This window comes from Crocodylus siamensis, chromosome 5, assembly GCF_052110815.1.
Source record: "Crocodylus siamensis isolate JL-2025a chromosome 5, ASM5211081v1, whole genome shotgun sequence".
Classification (NCBI taxonomy): Eukaryota; Metazoa; Chordata; order Crocodylia; family Crocodylidae; genus Crocodylus; species Crocodylus siamensis.
This window is the reverse complement of record NC_143399.1, coordinates 206,438,893-206,460,079: the sequence shown is the minus strand read 5'-3', so window position 1 is coordinate 206,460,079 and position 21,187 is coordinate 206,438,893. Positions and strand designations below refer to the sequence as shown.

General features: G+C 51.6%; 1 protein-coding gene across 4 annotated transcripts in view; it reads left to right on the top strand.

The window, feature by feature from the left end:
• Positions 1-2,070: 2,070 nt before the first annotated feature.
• Positions 2,071-21,187, top strand: part of LOC149865242 (GTPase IMAP family member 9-like) — a 27,506-nt gene continuing 8,389 nt past the window's right edge. Inside the window, exons 1-4 of one of the 4 annotated variants that reach the window (XM_090048120.1) lie at positions 3,864-4,108; positions 6,797-6,835; positions 7,232-7,271; positions 8,957-10,689. In XM_090048120.1, coding sequence (XP_089904246.1) covers positions 6,815-6,835; positions 7,232-7,271; positions 8,957-9,843 — 948 coding nt within the window. In that variant the 5' untranslated portion in view covers positions 3,864-4,108; positions 6,797-6,814 and the 3' untranslated portion in view covers positions 9,844-10,689. Of the gene's footprint in view, positions 4,109-4,942; positions 6,836-7,231; positions 7,272-8,956; positions 10,690-21,187 lie in introns of those variants that run through there. The other 3 variants (XM_090048119.1, XM_090048118.1, XM_090048117.1) reach the window with 3 other exon arrangements.

Sequence of the window (21,187 nt, the reverse complement as noted above, 5' to 3'; positions counted from 1 at the left end):
GTGCCCGAAGACTGGAAGAAGGCCAGTGTGGTGCCGATCTTCAAGAAAGGGAGGAGAGTGGATCCGGCTAACTACATGCCCATTAGCCTGACTTCTATCCTGGGGAAGATCTTAGAAAAGTTTATTAAGGAGGCCATCCTTGAGGGACTGGCCCAGGCTAACATCCTAAGGGACAGCCAGCATGGGTTTGTTGCGGGTAGGTCTTGTTTGACCAATCTCATTTCCTTCTATGACCAGGTGACCTATCACCTGGACAAGGGAAAAGAGATTGATGTCATATATCTTGACTTCAAAAAAGCCTTTGATCTGGTATCCCATGATCACCTCTTGGCCAAACTGCCCAGTTGTGGCTTTGGCTCCACCACGATCCGCTGGCTAGGAAATTGGCTCTGTGGTCGGACCCAGAGGGTTGTGATTGATGGCAGTCACTCATCATGGTGCCCTGTGACCAGTGGGGTCCCTCAAGGCTCTGTCCTGGGACCCATCCTGTTCAACATCTTCATTAACGATGTGGACATTGGAGTCAGGAGTGGACTGGCCAAGTTCGCCGATGACACCAAACTTTGGGGCAAAGCATCCACGCCAGAAGATAGGCGGGTGATCCAGGCTGACCTGGACAAGCTCAGCAAATGGGCAGACGAGAACCTCATGGTGTTTAACACCGAAAAATGCAAGGTTCTCCACCTTGGGAGGAAAAACCTGCAGCACCCTTATAGGCTCGGCAGTGCTACTTTGGTTAGCACTACAGAAGAAAGAGACTTGGGGGTCATCATTGACCACAAGATGAACATGAGCCTCCAATGCGATGCTGCGGCTAGTAAAGCGACCAAAACACTGGCTTGCATCCATAGATGCTTCTCGAGCAAATCCCGGGATGTCATTCTCCCCTTGTACTCGGCCTTGGTGAGGCCTGGAGTACTGCGTCCAGTTTTGGGCTCCACAATTCAAAAAGGATGTGGAGAAACTTGAGAGAGTGCAGAGGAGAGCCACGCGCATGATCAGAGGTCAGGAAAACAGATCTTATGATGACAGGCTCAGAGCCACGGGACTCATTAGCCTGGAAAAGCGCAGGCTCAGGGGTGATCTGATGGCCACCTGTAAGTTTATCAAGGGGTGACCACCAGGATCTGGGGGAACGTCTGTTCACCAGAGCACCCCAAGGGATGACGAGGTCGAACGGTCACAAACTCCTGCAAGACCGCTTCAGGCTGGACATAAGGAAGAATTTCTTTACTGTCCGAGCCCCCAAGGTCTGGAACAGTCTGCCAGCGGAGGTGGTTCAAGCACCTACATTGAACACCTTCAAGAGTAAATTAGATGCTTATCTTGCTGGGATCCTATGACCCCAGCTGACTTCCTGCCCTGTGGGCGGGGGGCTGGACTCGATGATCTCCCGAGGTTCCTTCCAGCTCTAACGTCTATGAAATCTATGAAAAGATTGCTAATGCTACTGCTGATAGTTTTGATAAAAGAAATACAGAAATGAAGGAAATAAGGCAAATGATACTGAAAACCGACTTGCGTTAGATTATATACTAGCTAGCAAAGGAAGAGTCTGTGCTTTAATAGGTAAAGAATGTTGTACTGATATTCCTGATAATTCAGACGAAATCTAGGATTTAAGTAAACATATTCAAGAAGCAGCAGCTAAAGTGCATGAGTCAGATAAGTGGAATTTGAGTTCTTGGTTTAGCTCAATTTTCAGTTCCTTAGGCTGTACCATCGTTCATAGTTTGTTGATATTGTTTGTTGTGTATATTGGAGTATGCCTAGTGCTTATGATAATTCAATGTTGCTTAAACTGTGCTGTTAAGCAAATAAGAAATAGCCCATCAACCAGAAACAAAGTATATAATTTGTATGTTAAAATAGCAGAAAGTAAGGAAAAAAAATCTAGAAGTTGAAAAGCTAATGGCTATAAATATCTAACTTAAAAAAAAATTAGGGAATGAAGTGAATTTAGTCAGGCTTTAGCCTCTTTGACTGGAAAAAAACAGACAGAGACCAGAAATGCTAATGCTGCTTGTTTCAGTTATATGTTTTGAGATTTAAAAAAATAAGTCCTGCATTATTACTCTGGGCACGGATGTCCAATTAAGTACGTTTGTTTTAGTTTCTTCACGGTCGTATTTTTTTTCTCTTTATCTCTCTTAAGCATAAAACTGGTGAGTAACTGAGGGAGGGGGAGGATTCCTTTGAACAGACAAGTGAGTAAGTCCCTTGCTGTGTGGAAGTCCCCCTGGGATCACAGCACAGCCCTCAACAGAGGAAAGCTGGCTCGGCCCGTTCTGATTCAACCACAACGCAAGTTTGATTTCTTCCACAGCTCCAAGGGCAGGTCATTTCCCTGGGGCTTGAGGTTTCTGCCAGGCGAGTGTCTGGGCGTCTTAGGAAAGAGGCAGGAAGCAGGACTCACAGTAGAAGAGGTTTATGAAGGCGGAGACCACAGTCAGGGGTATTTTCTCTTTCTTTTGAATTTTCCCCACTCTTTTCCCGCTTCCTTTGTTTCCGGCATTTCTCTCACTGCCTTTGTGTTTAGTTCTAGCTCTATTTATTTGCTGAACTGTTGACATTAAAATCTGCTGCTTCTTTTACATGGGGGGGAAGCGGGGGGCGCTGGATCTGAGGAAATCAGGGGCCATTTGACCCCCACCTGGCCCTACTAACTTTGCCTCCAAAGTGGCAGGCCAATTTTCTGTGCAGTTGGAGGACGCATTTCCATGCCAAAGCACTGTTTAGTTTCAGCTTTCATCCCACCTGTTCTGTTACTGGGGGAAACCACCCCTGGTTCAAGAACAAGGAAACTCTACGGGCCTCACCAATGGGAGTCCAGTGTGGACAGGTTTGGCGCACATTACGAACAAGGATATGTACAGGAAACAGTGGGTGTACACAGAATCACAGAAACAGTGGGTTTTCGAGGACCTTGGGGGATCACATCTGGTCCAACCCCCTGCTCAAGGCAGGATCATCCTCATCCAAACCGTCCCAGAAAACTGTTTCCCCAACCTGCTCTTAAACACTTCAAAGGATGGGGATTTGACCACGTCTCTGGCTGCAGGCCTCATAGTGAAGAAATGCTTCTTAATGTCTCAACTACATTTCCCTTGCTGCCATTTAACACCCGTGTTCCCTGCTCTGACCCCTGTAGCCAGAGACTAGTCTACGGCCATCCACTTCAAAAATGCTCGTCAGTATTTGTAGACTGTTATCGTATCCCTCCTCAGTCCTGTCTTGTTCAGACTAAAGAATCCCAGTTCTTCCAAACTTCCTCCAAACTTTCCTTGTATCTCAAGTTTTGCAGGCCTCTAATGGTGTTTGTCACCCTCTGCTGGATCCTGATTGGTCCCTGTCTTTGTGGGGCTTAAAACTGGACACAGGACTCCAGGTGAGGCCTCACCAGTGCTGAACCGAGTGGAAGAATCACGTCTCTTGATGTGCAGGCGACTCTCAGGTTGTGCCCTTGGGCTTGTAGATACCTATCAAGATAGATGCACCCTAAGGATGTTTTATGTATTAGCCACTATATCTAGCATTGTTTCTTTAAATCAGGCATGTCAAACTCATCCATCCCTGCAGGCCAGATGGAGCTGTTCTTCCTGCATCGCACCTGAGGTCCAGGAGGCTGGTTGCAAGCAGCGCCTCTGGGAACACACTGACCCCGGCAGCCTGGACACCGTCATGTGTACAAGCACCCCGGGACCAAGAGCAGGCGGAGGCCAGCCGGGAGCACTCCCTGCTACACGCCATCTCAGAGCGACACGCACCTTTCAGGCGGGTTGCCTTTCAGTGTTGATTCCGGTTTAGTGAAGTTTAGTAAAGTTGCTGGGCAGGAAGCTGGGCGGGGTGGGGAGGAAGAGGTGGGGAAGAGGGGGCAGGGCGCTTCTCCCTCTTCGGGTCTAGTCTACTCTCCCCGCCACGGTGCAGCCACAGATGTAACGGGATGGTGCGAGTGAAACATCAAGATGCCACCGCAGCTGCTGCCGCTGCCCCTGTCCTAACAGGCATCACTGCTGATGCTCCAGCCTCGGACCCCGCTCAGTTGGGTGACGATCCTCTCCCGTGACATTGCCGCCTGTCAGGACTGATCTGTCCGCAAGTAACGGTGGTAAGTAATGGTGTTCTTGACAGTTGTTTGCTGCTTATTCTCCTTGCCTTTGGGCACCCCCCTCCCTCCACCACACACACACACGTGTGTCCATGGAGCCTGGGAGCTGCAGAGCTGTTTGGGGGGCACATCAAGAGCTGGGTCTTCACTCACGCAGCAGCCGGGCACTGAGAGGAGCAGTGATGGCAGCACTGTGGGGGGGAGCCAGGGAAGCAGGGCCTGTGGCGATGGGGGCACGGGGCAGATTGGAAACAGCCCATGCTTAAAGTGAAGTTTTGTATCTTGAGGCTTGTAGCATGGAGCAGCATTTTCTTACTTATGGAAACTTATGCAGTTGTTTGTGGCGATAGGCAACAGTTTTGCTTGTACCCTTGCAAGGGTCTGGTGGCTGGCCTGCTCCTGCTCCACCACCTGCTGACCACATCCCGGGTCTGGTGGGATACCACACAGCCAGGTCACTCTGTGTGTCCAAGACGACTTCCTCTATGTCACTCTAGGCTCCATTCAAATGTCCCCTGCTGCAAAACGTTGCCCCCTCCCTGCTCTAGATCAAAAACCTTATTTCGAGAGACACAAATATCTCTGCCTTGTAGCCAAGAAATAATTTCCTGCATAGTCAGTTGTCACGTTGCAGTTTCTGCTGCTCAAATGTTGATCGCTGTTCATGCTCGAGTTCGAAGCAGACACAGCTTGCGGCTAAACCCCTTCCCTGACTGTCCCCCACTCACACAGGTGGGAGCTGCTATTAGAGGGCCAGTGAGCAGAGGCCGGACGAGGGGCTGTAGCTGTGAGTTGCCCCGACAGGCATCTGTCCCTGCTGTCGGTGGGGGCGGGGGGGCAGGAACATGAAACTGGGAAGGGGAGAGTTAATGGGAGGGGGCTGGGTAATGACATGGGAGGTGCACAGGAGATGGGCGTGGGAGAAGGGTGGTGAAATGAAATCAGCCAGTCACTGAAGGATAAAAGCAAAAGAAGTGGGGAAAAACAAGAAATTAGAAATAAATGAAGAGGAAGGAAATTAAAGAAGGTCTCTTGTTGGAATAAACTGAGCGTGGGACTGGGGTGTGGGGGTGCTGGTCGTGCTCCCTGTGGGGACTGGCAGTGGGAGTAGTGAGGAAAGGTGCATTTGAGGGAGCTACTGCCCCAGCCCTGGGAAGGAAACCCCAGCTCATGGGGACCTGCCCTGACCCCTTCCTTGTTCCCCCCAACCTCCCTTAAACCCACCTCCCAGAACCAGCTCAGCCTGGGGACCTGGCTGGCATGCACTCTACAGGCTGTTTGCATGGGGTTGCCCCCCTGGGGTGGGAAGGTCACACCCGGGGGGAAGGGGGGAGTTGGTTTGGTGGCAGAAATCAACTTCTGCTGCAATGCACAGCTGCTGGCAAAGCCCCAGTGTACACGACCAGAGTCGGGGGGGGGCACCTGCTTCATCTGTGCAGACGTCCAGCTCTCCTGCACTCTCGGTGAGGGCCAGGATGTGGCTCCTGCACCCCTGCATGGGCACACGGCTCTCCCACTCCAGCATTAACGGGGCGAGTTGATGCTGCTCCTGTGACTTAAACAACCCAGCGGTTGCAGGTTAGAGGCCCTTGTCCCCCGTTGACGTTTGGGATCAGGAAGGAGTTTTATCCTGTGGTCACAACGTCATGGACGGGTGGGGTGAGAGGTTGCTTTCCTTGCTACAGGGAAGCATGGTCCTCCTCCTGAGCAAAGTGACTAGCTGGGCGGATGAAGGGAATACTGTGGACACTGCATATCTGAACTTCAGCAGGGTTTTGGCAAAGGCTTGCATGAACTTCTCTTAAACAAACTGGAGAAACTTGGGCTAGACAAAGCAGCTGTACGGTGGATCGACAACGGGCTCACCAGCCACAGTCAGAGAGTGATGATCAGTGGATCCGTGCTGGAATGGTTGGAGGTTTTCCCGGGTCTGTCCCGTTCAATGTATTTATTAATGATTGCGATCATTGACCCTAAAAAGAAGGATCTTGGAGTCCTGGTGAATCATAAACTTAATATGAATGGTCAGGTGATAGAGCTGCACAAAGGGCAAATGCGGTTTTGGGCTGCATCGACAGGAGCAGTAGGGGTGTCAGACTTACGCCGTATTTGGGGCTAGGAAGGAATTTTAGCCCATGGCCAGGCTGGTACAGACTGGAAGGGTTTTGCCTTCCTCTGTAGTGTGGGACCTGGCCTCCTTCCTTGGGTCTCTTACATGCCTTTTAACACTTGCAGCAGCAGTGCACTATCAGCCCTCATCCCCCTACATGACCTGGGGCAGGATTGGGGGCTCTTCTTGTTGTCTTTGGGCAACGGGCCTTGCAGCTGTGCAGCAGGTTCATTGCACAGTTTTGGGAATAGGTTAGACAAGGACTTGTCTGGGATAGTTTGGATAGGGAGAATCCCCACTGTACTAAATGTGCCCGCCAGAGAGCACGGCCAGCCTGAAGTTTCTCTGATTCTGTACTGTGCAAACTTTCCAGTAACCTTTTCCCAGTAAGCTCTCCCCACCCCTGAATCCCCGTCTCTTTCTTGAACATCATCTTTGAGACAGCCAGAGCGGCAAACATCTGCATTTGCAAACAGCTTCTCCCCTCGGGGATTTCTTCCCTCTGCAACTCCCTCTCCTTCTGTGGAGTTATGGAAAGTTTTTCAAGAACATCCCATGTCTTTGCTTTTGTTTTTCAGGTGACGGCTGATTTTATCATGGGAGCAAAGTCCAGCTCGGTGAGTATCGTGGCAGGGCTCGTATGGCAGATTCCAGCAAACAGGGGCAGTCTGGAGCGGTGTCTGCAGGGCGAGGAGGGGTGTCCTGTGGCTGCCTCCCCTTGCTCTGGTCAGTGGTTCCCAGCTTGGAGGGCTTCTTGTGGGCAGAGGAGCCTGCTCCAGCCCACTTTCATCTCCTTTGGGATCCTGCTACGCTGCCCTGAGTTTTGATCTATTGGCCTCTGACCTCAGCAAGTCTTGAACCCTGAGGTTGACTCTTCTCACAGGTGATAAAGGCCTTCAAAAGGAAGCCAGAGTGGGGACTGGGAACTCATGATAATTTGCTGCTGTGTCACGTGTTGTTCATCTCTGTTCTGTAGCTTTGTATTAATCTGGTTTTTTAAATAACCTTTTCAGCAAAAGAAAACTGAGGAAAAAGGAAAAGACAGAAATAGAGGTAAGGGCATGGCCTATGTGCTGCTTGTGTCCTGGGTCCAGGGGCTCTCTTGCCTTAGCATTATAGACCTGAAGGACCAAAAGGGATCTGCAACATCACCAAGTCCAGTCCCCTGCCATGGTCAGGAACTTACTGGGCTCAGACAAGTCAACAAGGTGCTTGTTCGGCCGCATCTTGAACACCTCCAAGGATGGCGACTGCAGCACCTCTGCTGGGAGTGTGTTCCAGAACCTGGTGGCCCTTACGGAGAATAGTTTTTTCCTTAGGTCCATCCTGACTTTACCCTCTATTACCTTACGCCCATTGGTCCTTCCCTTCCCTTGAGGTGCTTTCCCGAAGAGTTGCTCCTCTAGGTCTTGATACTCATCCCTGATGCGCTTGTAGGAGGCTACAAGTCACCTCAGTCTTCTCTTGCTCAGAGTGAACAGCCCAGTTCTCAGAGTCTCTCCTCAAAGGGCCTATCCTCCAGGCCCCTAGTCATATGGGTAGCCCTTCTATGTACCCTCTCGAGCTTACCCACATGCTTCCTGAAGTGTGGTGCCCAGAACTGGACACAATACTTCAGCTGTGGTCTCACCAAGACCTCCTGAGGCTAAAAAGGAAAGCCTACAAAGGAAGGAGGATGGGATTCACCTCCAAGGAGAATTATTATGCACTAGTCCGGTCCTGCAGGGAGCAAGCTAGGAAAGCCAAGGCTGCAACTGAAGTCCAACTAGCTTCGAGCATCAAGGACAATCAGAAGTCCTTTTTCAGATATGTGGGGAGCCAGAGGAAAAGCAAGGGCAACATTGGACCCCTGCCGAACCGGATGATAGGCAGACGGGTCATAGTTGCATCCTACCCATGAACGTTCAATCCCAGCCAAAGGCTTGTGTGTGGTCCTGGGCTCTGCATTTTAATCAGGAGGAAATAAAACTGGCAAAAATCCAGAGATGAGTGAGAAAGGTGGTGAAGAAGTTGAAAAACAGCCATGCAAGGAGAGGTGGAGGGAAGTGAGTAAAGTTTAGCTTGGTCAAAAGGAAATCAAGGGCCAGCCAGAGTATTGGTTTGAAATATTTGAAGGGTGGACACAGAAAAGAGGGAGAACCAAAAGCCTCTTGCCAAAAAAGGGCGGGGCAGACAGCAGTGGGTCTAAGTGCAGCCCAGCAAATCTGGGTCAAATCCCAGGGAAGTGTTTCCTACTTGGAGTAGCCACAGGGCAATGGAATAAGGTGCCAAGAAAGTTATGGAATCTCATTCATGGAAGTTTCCAAGAAGGGGCTGGATGAGCATCTATCTGAGGAGCAGGAAGCCTACATTTACAGGGGACAGAGGGAAATGCAGTAGGTGGTCTGCCAGGTCCCTTCCAGTCTTATGTTTTGAGACAGCGAGGGAGCCCAATCCCCAGCCAGCCATGGCCCTTTCTATTACTCCCATATTGCTGCTCTGATACCAGCTGAGCACTGCCCTGCCCGCTCCAGCCCAGCTGCCCCAGCTGCGCGTGGGTGAGCACTCAGCGGGGAGCCAAGGCCGCTGGCTGCCAGTGCTCACCACTCCCAGTGCTGCTCAGCCCCACAAAGCCCGGTGTCTCCAGGCCCGTGAGCTAAGACCTTGCAGCATCTCAGGATATGGAAATAGGACCCCCAGGAGCAGCCTCTGCTACTTCACTGCCTTTCTAGTGACCCTGTGACCCTTTCTCCCCACAGGCCCAGGCCCCGACAGCCGCCGCCCTGGGAAATCTGAGCTGAGGATTGTTCTTGTTGGGAAAACTGGACATGGGAAAAGTGCAACAGGAAACAGCATCCTGGGGAAGAACTATTTCCCATCTAGAGTCTCAGCCGGGTCTGTAACAAAACGATGTGCTAAGAAGCAGAGAGACTGGAATGACCGGAGCCTCGTGGTAGTTGATACTCCTGGTTTGTTTGACACAAAAATTCCTTTACAGGAAACCATGCAAGAGATCGGGCGCTGTGTGCTTGTCTCCTCCCCCGGGCCCCATGTCATCCTTCTGGTCATGCCGCTGGGGCGTTTCACTGCAGAAGAGAAGGTGACAGTTGCTCGAATACAAGACATTTTTGGGGAGAAGGCTATTCACTATATTATCTTCTTGTTCACCGGAAAAGATGATTTAGAGGATGAAACTTTAGAGGGGTATTTAAAAAAATTAGAAGACAAAGATCTTGAGGAGCTGATGGCCAAGTGTGGAAACCGATGTTGTGCTTTCAACAACAAAGCAACAGGACAGGAGCGGGAGGACCAGGTCTCAGAGCTGATGGGAATAATTGATCGGATGGTCCAGCAGAACGGAGGCTCACATTACACGAATGAGATGTACATATATGCTCAGAGGAAACTTGAAGAAAGAATGGAGGAGCTAAAGAGAGCCCATATTGAAAAGGTGTTAAGAGAAAACCAAGAAAAGATATCTCAGTCTGACCAGGAATGTAAAACTGAAGAAACAGAAATGAAGAAGGGCCACCAGGAATCTCTGCCTAACCTCAGAGAAGAAGCTGAGAAGGATGTTTCTCTAATACAACAGATTTTAATACAATTTGCACACGTATTTTCAAGAATCAAAAGCTGGTTTAAGTGACGTTGGGCAAGTAATTGTAATTTCTCCTTGCCTTATTGCTGTGCCTCTTTTTCAATGGCTTTGAATGGGTTTCAATTCCCTCTAAACTTTTTAGGTTCTTTAGGTTTTCACACATAGTAGGTTATATTTTACCATCATTTCAGTCATCCTCCTACACCCTGTCTGGAGTGGCAGGAAAATTAGGCTAATGTATTGGATTCATTTTGATAGTTACTGGCTGTAAAAACCAATCTTACTCAAGACCCATTTACAGAAACTAGGATCTGTTCCCAAAAAACACTCTTCATTCTCAAGGGTTTGAACAGCTTAGGGAGACTGAGGCTCCCAGCTGTGTACAGGCTTTGCATCTGACTACTCTTCTTTATGTGTTACGTGATTGGCCGCCCACCCTGATCTGGGCCTAAACTGTTGTTTCTGCTTCTGCAAAATATGCTACAAAACAGAAAATGATGAAAGATTCACTGCATGGACTTTCAGACCCCTGATAATTCATCTGAAAATGTATGAGGACTTTGGATTTGCATATACTTTGCATATTCTATTTGGCACTTCCATTCATGTAAGTAGATGTAACTGAATGCTTTAAAAATATTCAACCATTTCAGACTGTTGTACTCAGAAAATTACCATACTTACTTGTAGACAGAGTGTACCCAGAATTGTCATGCAATTTCGCTATTGTTGCCTGCTTAGCTTCTCATTACCTCCACCATGCTATGATCCTTTCTGTGAATTATGAATGATAATATTGACCGGGCGTTACTGCAGCAGTCAGCATTATGGTGAACTTTAGAACACAATAAACTCAGATGTCATTGATCGCAGAACAGTTTTTGACTCATCTCAAGTTTGTTGTCTGCTGTCATTTATAAGCCAGGGGAGGGATCCTGCCTCTCACCACAGTCCTGGACACTGCTGCAGAAGAGCACGCAGGGGCTGAGAAGTCCTCTTGGAGAGGTGGATGGGGGGTTCCCCTTGTACAGACAAGGTATTGGTGTTCACAGCCCACCACCCCTGTTGGGGGAGTTGGGCCATGGGTGGAAAGGGGATGGCAGTGCCAGGAGGGTTCTGGGAAGCTCTTGGTTGTTGGTCTTCCATTGGTGCCCGCCCTACCAGAGCCACTGGAGAAGTTCCTCATAGCTTTGATTTGTGTTGGGGCCATACCAGCCTGTAGAAGAGCTGCCCCAAATCCTCATGGCACTGACACCCCTATCAGCCTTTTCTTTGGCTGTATTTGGCACTGGAGAGGCCTACATGTAGAGTCCTGTGTCCACTTTTGGGCCCTGCACTTGAAGGATGTGGTGAGTGTGGAAACAGTCATATGCAGAGCAACAGAAATGCTTATGGGCCTGGGAGACAAGACTTTGGAATAGAGGCTGAAAGAGCTAGGGGTATTTAGTCTGGGGAAGAGAAGACTGAGGGAGGGGATTGATAATAGTCTTCAAATACATGATGGGCAATTTTGGAGATGGTGGGGATGGGCCTTTCTCTGTGGCTGTAGGGCACAGGTCTAGAAGAAATGGCTTGAAGCTGGAGAAGAGGAGGTTGAGGTTGGAGATGAGGAGGAACCTTCTGACTCCAAGAGTGGTCAAGCACTGGAAGAGGCTGCCTCGAGAAGTTATGGTGGAATCTGTACCCATGGAAGTTTTCAAGGGCAGGCTGGACAGACTCTTAGTTGGGATGCTTTGGATAAGGAAGTTCTTGCCTTGAGCATGGAGCTGAACTAGTTGACTTTGGATACATCTACATAGAATCATAGAATCAATGAGTCTGAAGGGACCTAGACAGATCATCTAGTCCGACCACCTGCCATGGGCAGGAAGGAGCACTGGGGGTGGAGGGGTCATAAGACGCCAGCCAGGTGCCTGTCCAGTCTCCTCTTGAAGATCCCCAGGGAAGGTGAGAGCACCACCTCTTTGGGAAGCCTATTCCAGGCTCTGGCCACCCTTACAGTGAAGTAGTTCTTCCTAATATCTAACCTAAACCTCTCCTCCCTCAGCTTGTGGCCATTGTTCCTGGTAACTCCAAGGGGGGCCCTGGTGAACAGACTTTCCCCAAGCCCCTGCTGGTGGCCCTGACAAAGTTGTAGGCAGCCACAAGATCCCCCCTCAGGCTCCTCTTGCGGAGACTGAAGAGATTCAGGTCCCTCAGCCTCTCCTCATAGGGCTGGCCATGGAGGCCTCCAACCATACAAGTGGCCTCCTCTGGACCCTCTCCAGGTTCTCCACGTCCTCCTTGAAGTGCGGCGCCCAGAACTGGACGCAGTACTCCAGCCGTGGCCTGACCAGTGCCGCATAGAGGGGGAGCAAGACCTCTCTCGACCTGTTAGTGATGCCCCTGTTGGTGCAGGGCAGGGTGCGGTCAGCTCTGCCTATTGCTTCATTGCATTGGTGACTTGTATTCATCCTGGAGTCAATCCTGACTCCAAGATCCCTCTCTGCCTCTGTGCTGCCGAGAGGGTCAGCCCCTAACGTATAACCATAATGCTGGTTCCCCCTTCCCAGGTGCAGCACCCTGCACTTGTCCTTGTTGAACCGCATCCTGTTCAGATCCGCCCATTTCTCCAACCTATCCAGGTCTGCCTGGATGAAGTCACTTTAGCCCACAGCTTGCTGTCATCAGTGAACTTTAACAGAATGCTCTCCACACCCTAATCCGGGTCGCTGACGAAGATATTGATCAGCACTGGCCCAAGGACTGAGCCCTGGGGGACTCCGCTGCCCACACCCTCCCAGGTCGACAACGACCTGTTCACCACCCCCCCTGGGTGCACCACTGGAGCCAGTTTGCCACCCATGTGACTGTGCATTCGTCAGTGCCGCACTCCCTTAGCTTGCCCACCAGAATTGGGGGGGACACTGTGTCGAAGCCTTCTGGAAGTCCAAAAAGATGACTTCGACTTCCTCCTTCCCATCTAAGCTCTTTGTTGCCTGGTCATAGAAACAGACCAGGTTAGTCAGGCAGGATTGGCCTGGCACGAACCCATGCTGGTTACCCCTCAACATCACTTCCCCTACAGGGCTCTCACAAATGTGGCCCTTGATAATTTTTTCAAAGACCTTCCCCAGGATAGAAGTGAGGCTGACTGACCAGTAGTTGCCAGGCTCTTCCTTCCTCCCCTTCTTGAAAATAGGGACCACATTGGCCCTTTTCCAGTCCTCAGGGACTTGTCCCGAGCAGCAGGAGTCCTCGAACAGCCGTGCCACTGGCCCCACAATGACAGCAGCCAATTCCCTCAGCACCCGCGGATGAAGGTCATGCAGGCCCACCGACTTGGACACATCTAAGCCATGTGCATTAATGTGCTTTAGTTAACACCCATTAAATCCAGTACCTCCTGGTGTCTATACAGGTGATGATTTTTACTATTTAAAGCATTCTAAAGCCATCACTTAATAGACATGCACGACTTTAGAATACTTTTAAAATGGTGGAAGGCGCCTTAATTAAACTTCATTGTACATGTTTTAAATGCAGAGTGAACTCAGGCAGTGTCTCAGCCTACCTACTTCACTTTGCCTTATTTCATGTGTATTTAACTGGGCTTTTTAAAGTAGTAGTAAATTGCTACCAACAGGTGTACCTAGCAGAGCCAACCAGTTGCTCGCTATGGGATGTGGGGGCAAGAGAAGGGCTAGGGAGCAAGCCACATGATTGTGAGCTTGAACTATCCACAAGTAGCAGCAGCAACTAACTGAATTAGCTGTGTTGAGCAGGAAGCGAGATGAGCTCAAGTGCCAAGGGTTACTGTGTGGAGAAGTGGGGCTGAGTCCACACCTTGGGCCCTGCTTGCCTGCCCACCCCACCTTCTCTGGCAGCTGGGCACAAGACCTGGCGGCTGTGTGGCTCACTCAGGATGGCTGGAGGAGAAGATGTCACCATAAACCCCTGAGGGAGGAGGCTGGGGGCAGGTCTGTGGGGCTGGGCACCGAGAGCACTGGAAGCGGCAGCTCCACCAGGTCTGGCCTTGCCCAGGCTGGACTGGCGCCTGCTGCACCCTCAGCCCCCTGCCCTGGTGTATCCCCAGTGACAGCTTTGCTCCTGGTCATGAGAGCAGTGGGACTCCATGCTGGCACCACACATACCACCTTGGAGACAGCACCAGGAGGGGCATGGGGCTGTGGGCACAGCGGGGCAGGAAGCTACAGAGATGCTGAGTCTTAGCACAGTAGCAAAACGTGTCCTGGAGGTCGCAGCAGTACAGCCAGCCCACACTAGCCCTCTGCAGCCCACACATGGGAGCTGCCCTGCACGGGCTGCACCTGCTCTGCTCCAGGGCTTCCAGCCTGCCCAGCTCTGGGCCAGGAGCCATGGGACTGGGGAGCCCGGCACCTCCTATGTGGGCAGGGAAGACACAAACACAAGCACATGCACACAAAGACACAGTCATACAGGCACGCACGACAAAGCAGACTCGCCGCCTCCCCCAGGTTGCACGAGCAGAACAGTGGGTGTTCTGGATTCTCCAGAACCTAGATGGAAAATCCTCAAACAATTGCAACCCATACTCAAAAAACACCCAGTTCTTAAAGAAATCTTTCCAGAGTCACCCATTTTAGCCTTTAAACAAGCCCCAAACCCTCCCACCCTCAGCACCAGAAGCAAACTTCCTATGGCCCAGAGCATACCGAATGGATCCAGACCATGCTGGGACAAGGAAAGCAAAACCTGCCAACACATTTCCACCACTCTCATAAAACCGACACCTCCACAACAGAACCAGCACCCTTCCTGGCTCTTACACATGCACCGCCCCAAATGTGACATCTCATTCAGTGCACTGAATGCCCTGATGGAGAATAAGTAGGAGAAACCAAACAGCAAATGTGTTCAGAATAGACACACACTGAAAATCCAAAGACAACATACCCTGTGACACATAGGTACACATTTCTCATGAGACAACCACTGTCGCTCCAATCTCTCACTTCTAATCCTCAAAGGGAACTTACAAAGCACCTCTTGGAGTTGAGCTTATGAACTTCCTGTCGTAAATTTATTGGATAAAAACAATCATGGACTAAATACACACATTGGATTTATGGCTCATTACAACCTGCCTGCCATCTGATAACCCCAGGTAACCTGTCTGCATTTTACCAGCTACATTCTGTCCAGGTCAAGAGAACCTGTCCAACACACCTCCCTCTCTCACACCTATTATCTCCCATCCCCTCTGATCTTCCCTGTCATGCATTTGCATGTTCAGGGACCTGCATTTTCTATATTGCCTTATACCTCTATCCTACCCAAGAGTTTAGACAGACACCAACAGACTCTTGCTATACCTGAAGAAGGAAGCTTCTACCCAAAAACCTGCAAAGTACAATTTTCCTATATATTTCATTGACCTAATAAAAAGACATCACATTTACCCGAAGAAGCTTGTCTGCCGGATTCTCCGTGCACTTGGCACACTGGAGAGACAAGCCAGATAGAGGGTGTGGGGGGTGGAGGGTGGGGCAATGGCCATTTTTGCAAATAGACCATTTGCCACCCCTCCCTGTCTCCAGGGCAGAGGAATCCTGCTCCAGTCAGGCTGGTCTGTGGAGGGTATCTGGGAGCAAGGGGAGCCGAGGGCATGCTGCTGAGAGCCTGAGCTGGGGCCGGCCATGCACAGTGAGAGGGTTAAGACCCCCTCCTCCCATTTTCCCACCTTCCCATATTCCCAGGAAGGGGAGAAGTGGGAGAAGAGGCAGCACTGAATGGCTGCAGTGCTGAATGCAAGGGGCATGATCAGCCTGAAGATCCAGGTCCTTCACAGCTACCTGATGGCTCATCAGGGGGGAGCTGGGCTACAAAGGCTGTGTTGATTTAGAACAGTAGCTCTCCACCGTTTTTGTACCTGGACCCATTTCTAAATATCAAGGGCCAATGTAACAGGGTCCTTCTAGGGGCCTGCCCGCCATTGGCCTGCCCACCTGTTTCTGGGCCAACCACCCACCTGACTTGCCTGCCACATCTTGTTGTTTCTTAACTGGTTCTAATTAGGTGGGAGGTTGCCTATTCTTACCCCAATGCCAGCGGGCACTATCTGTGGCTCAGTTCCTCCCCTACACTGCAGCCAAAGACTTGTAAATGGCATCCCAGTGACACAATGATCCCGGCCTACAGCTGGATTAAGCTTCTCCTTCATTGTCAGGCCTCACACATACATGCATTCATACTGCCCTCCTCTCACTAGGGCCTCTGACACACCACCTCCTCTCACAGAGTCTCTTCCACTCATTGACAACTTATTCTGCCTTGCTCCCTCTTGGATTGGGCCCTTTTGGCCATAAGCTTTATCGAGCGCAAACCATGGGTGGCAGATGTACCATCTTTTGAGCCTCTCCCTGTGACCCTCACTGGGTAGTAGCCAGACAATTACCTGACTGGGGTCAAGCTTGCCCTGGCTCCTCCAAGGGCGCGTGCACACACACACACAGCTCCCAGCCCTCTAATTTCCCTCTCACTGGGGCAACACATCTCTACCCCTTCACTGGGGGCCTACCCTTACTGGGGATCCACAATTTCCACCCCCTCGCTGGGGCTAGGGAGCTTCCCTGCTCGGTAAGGGCTCAGGTGGCCATAACCACTGTTATGTGGGGGGCAAGGGATTATGGGGGCACCCCAACCTGCTTTCCACCAGGGTGGTAACTGGTCTGGTATTTTCCTGGAGGCTCCTGCACCCCTGGGAGTCCACCCATTCCCAGCAGGGTGCAGTTTTAGATCATGCCCAGGACCAAGAACCTCCTGCTCCCCCCTGTAGATGCTTTCATACAGCAGCTCAGACAGTTAATGTTTCCTGCTTGGCTGCCAGCAGCAAACTGCTCTGTTTATATAGGCAGCCATGGATCTAAAATGGGCACTGCAAGCAACCACCTGCTGCCTGCTTGACTTGGCCCTTTAAGTGGCAGGCACCAATAGTGCCCTGCCACAGCCAGTCCTGACCCAGTGCCTCTCAGTCCTAACCCAGTGCCCCTGCACCCAACCTGAAGCCCCCAGTGTGTGGGGCAGGTGGTGGGAGTGTGGGGCAGGGTGGGGTTTGTATGGGGCACGGGGACCTCATGCAGCTTCTTGCACACTGGAAATCTGCAAGGGAAAAGTCACGGTTCCACAGCCTGGATCTCCCTTCTGTCTTCGGGTGTGGATGCTTTATCCCAGAATTTGGTGTCATTGGCAAACTTGGCCAGCCTGCTTCTGACACCAATGTCCATATCATTGATGAAGATGTTAAACACTATAGGCCCTAGGACAGAGCCTTGTGGGACCCCACTGATCACAGCGCACCACGATGAGTGACTTCTATCAACCACCACATTCTGGGTCCAACCACGGTGCCAGTTCTCCAGCCAGAGAATCGTTGTGGACCCCAGGCTGCATTTGGCCAGTTTTGCCAAAAGGTGATCATGGGATATCTGATCAAAGGCTTTTTTGAAGTCAAGATATATGACATAAATCTCCTTTCCCTTGTCCAGGTGATAGATCACCTGGTTGTAAAAGGAAATAAAATTGGTCAAGCAAGACCAACCTGCAACAAACCCGTGCTGGGTATCCCTCAGGATGTTGCCATTGGCTAGTCGGTTAAGAATGGTCTCTATGATAGCCAGGGAGCTATCATATCTTTGATAGATATGGGAGCCAGGAGCAGCGGGGAGAGGAGGGACACAGGCAGATGTGTATCTTGCACACATGTATGCCCCCTTACTGGACCCAGAGGAGAGGTGAGAGCAGCACTGGCAGCAGAGGTGAATGTAGCATCAGCGGGGGTAGCAGCAGCTGATCCCCCTAAGGTAAGTGGGGCAGAGGGACTGATGCAGCTGAGCCGGATCCGGAGGGGGAGCCCCCCGGATCCCTCTTATCTGACTGGTAGGGAGCCGCACGAACAGAGTGTGCCGGCATTTGCATCGGTGTTCGCGCCAGAGGGCGAGCAGGAAGGGCCAAGGGGCAGACTCCTGCTAGTGTGGGGCAAAGGCACTGCAGTCAGCCAAAACCAAGTAAGCAACTCCTACGATGGTGTTGACATGGAGTGCTGCTAGGGCCCCAGCCCGGGGGGCTGCAGCCTTCCTGGGGCTTGTCTGAGGCCTCCAACCAGACAGAGCCCATGGGGCGGCAGGCATCACCTAACCCCCTGGCCTGCGGGAGTTGCCCAGCAAGGCCTGGGGGGGCAGGGACTGGGGACCACCACACCTGTCCTGCAGCCGCCCGCCTTAGGGCCCTGGAGGTGTGGGTGAGGGTGCTCCAGGACGCGGTTACAAGCACTCGTGGTGCTCTGGTGTGGTGCCAGAGGACTGGAAGAGACCAATGTGGTTCCCATCTAAAAAAAAAGGGAGGAAGGAGGACCTGGGAAACTGTAGGTCAGTTAGTATTACCTCTATCCTGGGCAAGTTTTTTGAGAGAATTATTCGGGCACATGTCCACGAGAGGCAAGCAGGAGAGATTATGCTTAGGGGCAACCAACACGGGTTCATTAGTGGCAGGTCCTGTCAGACCAACCTGGTGGCCTTCTATGACCAGGTCCCCAAATCCTTAGATGCAGGGGTAGCAGTGGACATCGTCTTCCTGGACTTTCGGAAGGCCTTCGACACTGTCTCTCACCCCGTTCTCATTAAGAAACTGGGGGGCTGTGGTGTCAACACGTGTGGCGGGCCAGTAGGGGGCGCTCCTGCATTGAGCCGCCCACCTCCCTGCGCCCGCTCACCTGCCAGGCTCCGAGTGCCTCCCTAGGGGCGCCTCATGCTCGGCCGACCCCCCCCAGAACACACTCGCTAGTCTGGGGGTAACGTGCCGCCACCACCCCGAGAAGAGACTGTCCAGCCCTGTGTCCTCGGGGAAACACAGGCCTAATAGTCCGACGGGTACTCGACCCGGTACAGGCACTTGGGGCACTTCCCCAAGTCAGGGGGCAAAAAGCAAAGTCTCCCTTAGTCCGCAGACCTAAGGGGTCTTTTAGGCGTAATTTAGACCCACCCCTCAATAAGTCTCCCACACTAGTCAAAAAGGAGAACTTTATTGATTACAGGGGGTAGGGGAAACTAGGGTACAGGATTGAGTAATATCTTAGAAATCCTAAAGAGCAAGCAGTGTGGCTGTGGTAGCCTTTTGATTATGCATCTGTGTTACTGCCAGCTAGATATCTAATCCAATTGAGTAGCTTACTCACAAGCATCTTCCAGAGGCTGGTTGAGTTTCCCCTCTGGAGTCTGGGGGTGAGAGAGAGAGCTAGGTCCAGACGGCAAGGCTTCTCTGTCTCCCCTGCTTTGCTGCTGCTTCACCTCATGGCCGAAGAGAGAAGCGCGAGCCTCCTCCCCCCCCAACCTATATAGCCCCTGTGACCTCATTCACCTGGGCAGGTGGAGGTCAGCCCCAGCTGGCTGTCAGCCTACCAATTTGAAATGCATCACCTGTCACCGGACAGATTCCAGCTCCTCAGGTAGAAACCCCCCCACCCAGGTCATTGATGCAAGTCCCGTAGGCAGAGGGAGCAGGTTCCCCCTCCCTCAGGACTGCAGCCAGCTCCAGTTACCTAATGAGACCGGCCAGGGGGTGGTCCCCTGTTCTGGGCCCATCTAATCAAATGGTTGCTGCTCAGAGATTTTAGTCACAGTGTCACAGGGCAGAGATTTTGGGGAGAAACAAGGTGGCTTTCTGCCACAACACCTACACAGTCAAATGGGTCACCAACTGGCTGGAGGGTCTCACCCAGAGAGTGGTGGTGAATGGGTCATTTTTGACCTGGAGGGATGTGGGCAGTGGGGCCCCCAGGGCTTGGTCCTTGGGCCCACACTGTTCATCCTCTTCAGTGACTTGGACGAGGGGGTAAAAAGCACCCTGTTCAAATCTGCCGATGACTCTAAGATGTGGGGGGATGTGGGCACGTTAGAAGGGAGGAATAGACTGCAATCAGACCTAGACAGGTTACAGGGGTGGGCAGATGACAATAGGATGGGATTCAACACCGACAAGTGCAAGGTGCTGCACCTGCGGGGGAAGAACCATCACCATACCTACAGGCTGGGGAGCTCCCTTCTCGTCAGGGCAGAGGCAGAAAAAGATCTTGGAGTCATCATTGATGCCAAGATGAACATGGGCGGGCAGTGTGGGGATGCAGTCAGGAAGGCCAACTGCACTTTGTCGTGCATCCACAGATGCATCTCGAGTACGTCCAAGGAGGTGATGCTCCCGCTCTATGTGGCAGAGGTCAGGCCGCAGCTGGAGTCCTGCATCCAGTTCTGGGCACCGCACTTCAAGAGAGATGTGGACAGCATGGAGAGGGTCCAGAGGAGGCCACACCCATGGTCAGGGGGCAGCAGGGCAGGCCCTACGAGGAGAGGCGACGGGACCTGAACCTGTTCAGCCTCCGCAAGAGAAGGCTGAGGGGGATCTAGTGGCCTGTTACAAACTAGCAGAGGGGACCAGCAGGCATTGGGGAAGTCCCTGTTCCCCCGAGCACGGCCAGGAGTGACCAGGAATAACGGTCACGAGCTGGCAGAGGGTAGGTTTAGGCTAGATATTGGGAGGCGCGACTTCACGGTCAGGGCGGCTAGGGTCTGGAACCAACTTCCAAGAGAAGTGGTACTGGCTCCTACCCTGGGGGTCTTTAAGACAAGGCTAGAGGTACGCCTTGCTGGGGTCGTTTGACCCCAGTACTTTTTCCTGCCATGGCAGGGGGTCAGACTCGATGATCTGCTCAGGTCCCTTCTGACCCTAGAAGCTATGAATCTATGAAACTAGAACCAACCCAAACTATCTCATCCTAGATTTGAAAACAACAACCAAAACCGGAGAGGAAGATGCAAAATGAAAGGTAGTACTGGAAGGTAGTAAAACACTGGAACAGATTACCCAGAGAGTCTGTGGCCTCTCCATCCTTGGAGGTTTAAAACCCTGGAACTTCTGCACTGCTGAGCAACCTTGCCTCGTGGCAGAGCAGGATGCTGAATAAATCCCTGCAGTGGTGAGCAAATACCTTGCCTTGCCTTCTCTCATATCTATATTGAGGATTGTCACTGCATGGCAGGCTGTCACTTTAAATATCATCTAGTCAGAAGCTGTAACTTCAAGCAGAGGTGAGGCGGAATGTGCACACACCACACAGCATGTGCACACGCATGTGCATTCATTGCAATTAGCATCCAAGGTCACCAGGTTCTTCCGACTTAGCATTCAGATAAGTAAATGAAGTTGCACACCTGGGCTGAGAGGAAGGGACTATGCCATGATGGAGTCTGAGCAGGAGGGGAAACAAGGGAGTGGCTCAAATCCATTGATAAAGTGTGGCTGCAATATGCATCCCTGATGTCCAGTCTGATTGACAGGTGAGACTTGAATCATCCTTTGGGAATCCATGTGAAGAAAAGGG